The 8,122-nt window shown below is 41.6% G+C and overlaps 1 protein-coding gene across 2 annotated transcripts in view; it reads left to right on the plus strand.

The window, feature by feature from the left end:
* CNIH3 (cornichon family AMPA receptor auxiliary protein 3) overlaps positions 1–7,841 on the plus strand; it is a 57,594-nt gene extending 49,753 nt beyond the window's left edge. Inside the window, exons 4-7 of one of the 2 annotated variants that reach the window (XM_079971143.1) lie at positions 3,200–3,312; positions 4,257–4,400; positions 5,991–6,062; positions 6,819–7,841. In XM_079971143.1, coding sequence (XP_079827269.1) covers positions 3,200–3,312; positions 4,257–4,400; positions 5,991–6,060 — 327 coding nt within the window. In that variant the 3' untranslated portion in view covers positions 6,061–6,062; positions 6,819–7,841. The remainder of the gene's footprint in view (positions 1–3,199; positions 3,313–4,256; positions 4,401–5,990; positions 6,063–6,818) is intronic. The other variant, XM_079971144.1, reaches the window with a different exon arrangement.
* Positions 7,842–8,122: the final 281 nt, after the last annotated feature.

Raw genomic sequence — 8,122 nt, forward strand, 5'->3', positions numbered from 1 at the left:
ACCACTGAACTTTCCTTTTCCTTTATTGCATAGTTACAACCTTCTTAGCAAGAAAGATTAATTGTGGTCACGGATAAAAAGCGTTAAAATGGTGGGCATCTATCAAATGAAGTAACCCAACATTTAAAGGTATTAGCAGTGATTGCAATAGATTTCAACAGATGGACTCCCCCACCATTAAGACATCCTATTAAGTTGTATTTAACATTCTATTGCTCATTCCGAACTCTTCAGAAAATGGCAGGATGGAAATAAAATCATAGTATCAAAGAACACTATAAAAAAATAATAAAAACAGTCATTTGGAGAGAGTATTTGACATTGCGGGATATTAGATTCCTGCCCCTTTAAACCACTGCCGTGGGCTAATATGCTGTAGACATGATAATAGTAAAAGATGACCCTTTGAGGAAGAAAAGAGAATTTGAAAAGTTATTTCATTAGAGGCCATTTTAAAGGCTTTCTAGCTAGATTACATAAAACTGTATCATTTTGTACACTGCTCAGTTTTATTTGTGAGAAAGGCAACCCCCTATTTACGTTGAGGTTGCGTTGCAAGGCACTGCGTGTTTAAGTGAAATTGTTTATATTTGAAACACAATTTTAAAAGCCTGCAAACATCCAGTTCTGCTCTCACTGCTCCCCACCCGTTTTGGTGATGATTTTGTGATGTTTTCAGGTCACTTCCAGGTTCAGCATGTGATGCCCATGTATGCAGTCATGCACATATTGAACCCACATAAATGGGGTTTTTCCTGTATATATTTAAATTTTTTTTTATTAAATTTTCCATTTTAACAGTCCAATCAAATCACATTAAATATTCCAAATTTTTCCTGTATATAGGTTTGTTTTCGTCTGGCTTTTTTTGGTCTGGTGTTTTCAAGTCACTTCTGGGTTTGGCGCCTTGTGTGACTGAGCATCAATCTGATGTGTCAATTGGTTTTTGCCTGTATAATGTTTGAAATAGCTCTTAGAGGCAGGCTTCAGAGGTCTCTGAGAGAAAGAGGAGTCTGAAGATTGGCTTTTAAAAATGCTCTTTATGGCCTCACCATTTGTCTGATGTGTGGAATATACTACTGGAAGGCCACTTGTGACAGACTGTAGGATTTGCTACACACAACACTTCCATGTGAGGCTAAGTCAGGTCATACATTGTTTATCCAAACCTTAATGGTTGGCCAGCAGCCCAGGTTCCCTCATGCTAAGTGCTTGTGTCTCAGACATAAACTAATGCTGTGCGCACTGCAAAGTATGGAAATCTGTCTTGACATAACTGGGTAAGGGATCAGGCCCTGTCAGGCCTGAGCTCTAGGCAGTGGTCTGAGCTGACCCACGAGCCAAGAATTGCACCAGGAGATCAGAGTCAAGAGACAAAGCCAGCAGCTGAGACCAGTGTGTAAACTGGGACCAAAAGACAAACCAGGAAGGATTAAGGATCCAATCAATAACTTTCCTGTTTGTCTACTCCACTGCTGTTTTGTTTACCATGTTCCCCCATCTCTCCTATCTAGTGAAACTAATAAGGTAGCCTTGCCAATTTTCACCAATGCCTGGTTCCTAGTATCTGGTGGAAGCTGATAAAGTCAGGGCAAGTCATTGACCTTTTCTTCAGCATTTCCCCTACTCTGCTTCTTCGAAAGGGCCTGACCTGAATAGTTGCACCAGCGCAAGTATAGATAGTAATACTTGAATTTAACACAACAATGAAACTAATGAGGCATCAATAGAACAGACAAGGTTTTTTCACAGAGTTAAGAGAGGGTTGACGGTGAGGGAAATAGCACATGTTAATTGTGGCCATACACACTGCAGCAGCACAAATGGATGCCTTCATCTGCTCCAGCTGCAACAAAACATGTCTCTCCTGCATTGGGCAACTGCCCAACAATTTGTCTTCACCCCCAAAGGTACACTCCTCCATTGTCTTCCGAGACAGACAGATGCCATCAACATACAGACAGAGAATGAATGAATGTGTGCATACAGAGAAAATTTTAAATGTGAAAAAATGCTTACAACACAGGCAGGTTGGAGTGCATTTGCAAATTCACTTTTACTATCCATTACTACAATTGGCCAATAGTTGATTTCTGTCTTTCATGGACAACATGGGAAGAGGATATGGAATGCATTCTGCTTCAAATCTATTCCTCAGGCTCTGATACAGACTTCCCACACTATATTCTGTCTGTGGGCTAAATACTTAGTACTGAATTTTAAGTCCCTCTGATAGTCTTTTTTTTTTGCTAAAGGCTGTGGCATAAATGCCTCAAGTAAATAAATGCAAAGTTGGCATACCATGTACATTATGCTAGAGTTTTGCAACTACATTATAGATACCAGTTCTGCTTTTGAATTTTGTTAAGGTCTCAAAAAGTATTACTTTTTATTGAGAAAAGGAGTAATATTTAATTTCTGCCTTCTCCAGATATCCACCTCATTCTTGTATAGGAAACTGTAAATGTTGAAAACTTCCTAATTATTCATTCTCAAGCACATGCACACACCAATGACTTGTCAGTCTCCCACACAAAGCACAGCAGATAATCTTGGATTTTCCCCCCAGGTACTTTTCAAATGGCTAAATAACTTCTTAGTACAAGTAGAGGGAGGCGTAGGCTGGTTCCAGGAATTCTCTTGCTCAGGATCCCAAGAATCATTGTCTTTCATCACCCAAACAGGCCTTGGCAGATGGTGTAGCAGAGTGTGAGATTTGTAGGTGTGGCTCATTTTCTGGCAAGGTGGTTTAAAGGTAAAGGTACCCCTGCCCGTACGGGCCAGTCTTGACAGACTCTGGGGTTGTGCGCCCATCTCACTTAAGAGGCCAGGGGCCAGCGCTGTCCGGAGACACTTCCGGGTCACGTGGCCAGCGTGACATCGCTGCTCTGGCGAGCCAGAGCCGCACACGGAAACGCCGTTTACCTTCCCGCTGGTAAGCGGTCCCTATTTATCTACTTGCACCCGGAGGTGCTTTCGAACTGCTAGGTTGGCAGGCGCTGGGACCGAGCAGCGGGAGCGCACCCCGCCGCAGGGATTCGAACCGCCGACCTTTCAATCGGCAAGTCCTAGGCGCTGAGGCTTTAACCCACAGCGCCACCTGCGTCCCTAAGGTGGTTTAAACAACAACAAAAACAACAACTTAGAGTTATATCCAACAACTGAACAATCCTTTCTGTTTTCTTTTCCCTATTCCCAGCTAGTATTGCCAGAATATTCGATCCATAGCCTTTTCTGTATAATGTTTCTGTGTGCTCAAGAATGGCTGACCCTTGGCTTGAATATTCCTCTGCTTTTCTATCACTTCTGGAGGTAAGTCATATTCCTGTTTGGAAGTTCATTGTTTCCCTTGCTGCATCTGTCACTTCCAGAGAAGCTTAGATAGGCTAGTTTTAGCCTTTTGGTTTTAGTAATCCAGGAGGCTTTGAAGGCAGACTGGATTCTCCTGATATTTCCCCCTTTTCTCTCCTTTAGAACAATAATCACACAAATAGTCTTGTAAAAGGTAAAAAATTGCCCACTTGGAGTACTTGTTGAAGAGTAACAGATACAGCAGCTTTGTTCAGGCAGGCTTAAAATGGTAGTTCAATTACGAAGATATACTTAAGTCTAGCTTAAAATGGAGTCTGAGCTTGGAGCTCAGACTTAGGTTGCCTACCCCGATGTAGAACATCCGCTAAGGCCCAATCGCCTTCTCAATCTGGCCCGTGGACGGTCCGGGAATCAGCGTGTTTTTACATGGTAGAATGTGTCCTTTTATTTAAAATGCATCTCTGGGTTATTTGTGGGGCCTGCCTGGTATTTTTACATGAGTAGAATGTGTGCCTTTACTTAAAATGCATCTCTGGGTTAATTGTGGGGCTTGGGAATTCGTTCATTCCCCCCCCCCAAAAAAAAAAATTATAGTTCGGCCCACCACATGGTCTGAGGGATAGTGGACCGGCCCACGGCTGAAAAAGGTTGCTGACCCCCGTTCTACATTGTTGGCAGAGTAGAAAGAGGAAGAGAGCATGGCCTGGCAGGCAGGATAGTTACGCCCTCCCCGTGTCAGTGCACAGGGGGCGTGTCTCTCACAGAGTCCTGTCTAGCAAACTTACAGGAAAACTGTCAGCTTCAGCTCCTATCATGTGCCTATCTAGCAACACATGAATTGTTGGCTTGACTGCCTTTTAAATATCCCACAGGCCCTAGCTTCTCATGACAAATGGCTTGTGTATAGGCTTTTCCTTCACCAGGTGTTGCCTTTTCTTTTTCAGGTATTTCCACTGTCCAGCAGACAGTACGGAGCTAGCATATGATCCTCCTGCAGTAATGAATGCAGACACCTTGATCTACTGCCAAAGAGAAGCCTGGTGTAAACTAGCTTTCTATCTCCTCTCCTTCTTCTACTATCTTTACTGGTAAGCTTGGTCTCACTCCCCTCAAGGAGACTGGTAAAGACCTTAGAGGAAAGGTGGGCAAATCTTGGTGCTCCAGATGTTGTTTGAGTACAGCTCTCATTGTCCATCTTGGAGGCCCACATCCCTGTCTTAGAGGGTGGACTGGAGGGCCACTGATTTCCCCACACCTGCTTTAGAGGGTAGAGTGATTGTGGGTGGACGGAGGCTAGGGAAGATTTATAGTTATTGCAACTAAGAACAACACTTAACAAAGAACAGGCAGGGTAATACTGTTTGCTGAGGCTTTCAGGTTCTTTGTGCAAACCTCTGATACTCTATTAAGGTGTAGCGCAACAATAAATGAGTAACTATTTTGTGTAGCAGTCTATACATTTTAACATTTTCTTCCTTCCCTGGTACATCTTGTACCAATTTCTGCTCCTATTTTTGAGTCATCGCAGAGTGACACACACAGAGTACTGTAAAACCACTGGGCACACTCAAGTGACCGTAATGGAAGGAAGCTAGCAATTTTCAGGGTGTGTTTGTAAGCGAGGGATTTCCAGTACTTTGAGATTATATATATAGAAACTGATGGTATGCTTCAGAATGAGAGATTCCCCCCCCCCGCCGTAGATATAAGAGCTAATGAAAGACCATTAGAACATGTGTTGCATTAAAGCTCCTTCTCTGAGGCAGCAGTGACCTTAATTTGCCCATTTCATGAAGGTATTAGTTCATTTTCTTGGGCACATTTAGGATCTAGCCAATGAAGCTTTGAAGTGCCATAAAGGAGGTAGAGCAGTGTTTCTGGGGCTGCATACCCACTCCCATTTAATCTGCATCCACCACTGGTTAGGGAAATGTTGTATAGATCTATATCTATCCTGTATCTGCCCTGCTTGCTTCTTATGAAATACTGCATTTTGACGCATTTTCCCTCACCCAACTAGCTCTGATCCAAACTGAGAAAATGAATAACCTAGTTAGGGTTTAAGATAGTAACATGTACACAGCCTAAGAAGCTGTTTTTGCCTCTTAATCCATTGCACTGCCACAGCCCTACCTTAGTTGTGTGCCACCAGACTTAACACACTTCTTTTGTGAGCTGTTAATACATTAGGATGTGTGCTCATGCTTCATTACCTGGAGAAAGCTACCATGTATAAAAGCAGCAAAACACTTTTCTGGCAACAATACCTTTTATAGATTATATAATCTGCCATTAACCTCCGCAGACTGTTTATAACTAAAATCAATTTGGAAAGAGTACAGTGAATAAAGTAAACTGCTGACTGTTCTGAAATGGGGACATAGGAGGGTGTTTGGCAATGCAAGGAGGACCGAATTCAAGGAACAGGAAGTGGAATGGCAGAACGCTGCCCAGATTGCTAATAGATTGAGAGAAGAACCATGCTACCTGTCGGAGAGGCTGAACCAGAGGTGATGGCAACAGATCCATGTGTTCTAAACATGTACCAGTATCTGCTCCAAACATATAGAAAATAGAGAGCACAATCAGTTTTTAAACAGCAGGAGGAGTGAATGGTTGCAGAGCACAGGTTCCTTCCCTCCCCTGCCACACAATAAGTTATTTTCCACCTCAACCAGGCTGGTGTCCCTTTTGATGCTAAGACCAGACCCATCTCCTACTGAAACGTTCCTCTTTGGACATATCTGAAGGTACGTGATTTAGCAATCTTGTGAAGCAACTTGGGTCTGGGTTTGGTCAGTTGGGATGCCACCTCAGAACACCATGTATGTTGTCCTGAGCTCCAACTGTGATGTTTTAATATAAAATATGGTTTTATAAAGTATAAAAACAAAAAACTGCACACAGAGGTCTGCTCATGTCTAATTTGGCTGCTGCTGGAGCATATCAGTGTGTTTCCTTAGAAGTGTTCTACAAAGCAATAGTCTTTAATTAGGTGTGAGTTTGTGTGTATTTAAAAGGACTCCACTGTTTAGCTATGACCAGAATTACATTATTTATGGCTCTTTTCCAAAGAAAAAAACCCCTCTCATTAATCTTCATTTTTCTTGCATCGCAAGGAAAAGGGCGGGGGAGGGGAAAAGCAGCAACATTTAAATAGAAATCCTGCCCGTACTTCAGGGAATTGCCGGCAGAAATTTCAAAGATCAAAATTGCAAAAGGTTTCTTCTTAGTATCAGACAAAGCAGAATTTCAGGCATGTCTTGGAAATCACTGGGGAAACAGTAAAAATAAAAATATCCTGCATGTTTTCCCATTCTCCTTGTAAATCCATCATAACTTAGATATAATATGGAGTTGCCAAAAAGGAGCAGGTTTCACATACAGAGCAAGGAAGGAAATGGGACTTCAGAGTCAGCATAAGGGGAAAGAGTTAGGAAGCTAAACGAGGTGCTGCAATATTCAAAGGGATCCTTTCATACTGTACCTTTTCTCTTTATATACAGCATGATCTACTCTTTAGTGACTTCCTAATTCAAAGAAGGCGTTAAAGACTGGAAACTACAAAGGGTAGACATTAAAGACAAGCTGGTCTGCAGTCACGCTTGCTATATGAAGCACCACAAATAAATGCAAGTTTTGAACCCAACCACCATACTGGATGTAAAAAGGGGGGAAATCATTAGAAGAAGTTGAAAAATTTGAAAGTAATAGAGGGCTGAACAAACTGCTTCTCCTGCTTACCATTCTGTGTTTTACATCCTTTGGGATTTCCAATTCCCCAGCATGAACAAAACAAATATGACTATTAAATATGGCTTCATCTGCATGTGACGGGAGCAAAAGATTCTGTCATATTACTTTATCATAGAACTGCAACTCCCAAAAGGAGGAAGATTTGTTCCTTACCCCTTTTTCCACAGAGGGGCTTGTAAAGCAAGATGGCTGCCTACAAAAACTGACCAAGAAGATTGCTGTGAAGTTTTGATGTGTGATTCTCTGCTCCCAGAGTATAATCAGTTGCTGGACCCAAGCTGGGAAATACCTGGCTAAATTGCTCTTTGCAGTTCACATGACTGAGGAAGAAAAGATGCATCTTGTCAATTAGAACACATTGGCAGAAACATGTTCAAATTATGCACCCAGCCATTCTCATTTAAAGGCTTTTCTTGTGGTTGATCCTCCAGTGATTTATAGTAGCATGTCCAAGCAATGCTGAACCAATTCAGATACGGTAAAGTCAATAGTACTAGTCCGTTTTTTATGATGACACAATTATGTCAAGCATCCTATATAGTATAATATTTCCTCTACTGGAGGAAAAATACTAATAACACACGAAGGAATGGTGTGGCAGAATGTTCTGCAATACAGACTGCAAAAGGACCACATTACTTTAGTCTGCAGTCTTGTCATGTGGTTTTAGGTGTATGGTGCAAGAGAACCTGAAGTTAATGGGACTATTCACCCCCCACAAGCATATTGAATAGATGTTGTAGAGCATAGTAATAAATGGTGATTATTATTAATTTTTGTATACAAGATTTCTAATTTCATCTGAGATATTGTGCTAATTTGGTTGGCCAATATGGGCTGTATGTGTCTGCTGTATGTCTGCTACATACACACATTTCTTATATATATATTATTTATTTAACAAAATTTGTAGACTGCTTAATCGCTAAAACCTCTATGCACACATATTTTTTATGTGTCTCCGAGAGTGTAGACTTCATGCTATTGTCTTTAAAGTTGTAATCCCTAACACTTTACTAGGGATTAAATCCCACTGAACTCAGTGGAATTTACT

The sequence above is a fragment of the Podarcis cretensis genome, assembly GCF_951804945.1.
Source record: "Podarcis cretensis genome assembly, chromosome: 3".
Taxonomy (NCBI): domain Eukaryota; kingdom Metazoa; phylum Chordata; class Lepidosauria; order Squamata; family Lacertidae; genus Podarcis; species Podarcis cretensis.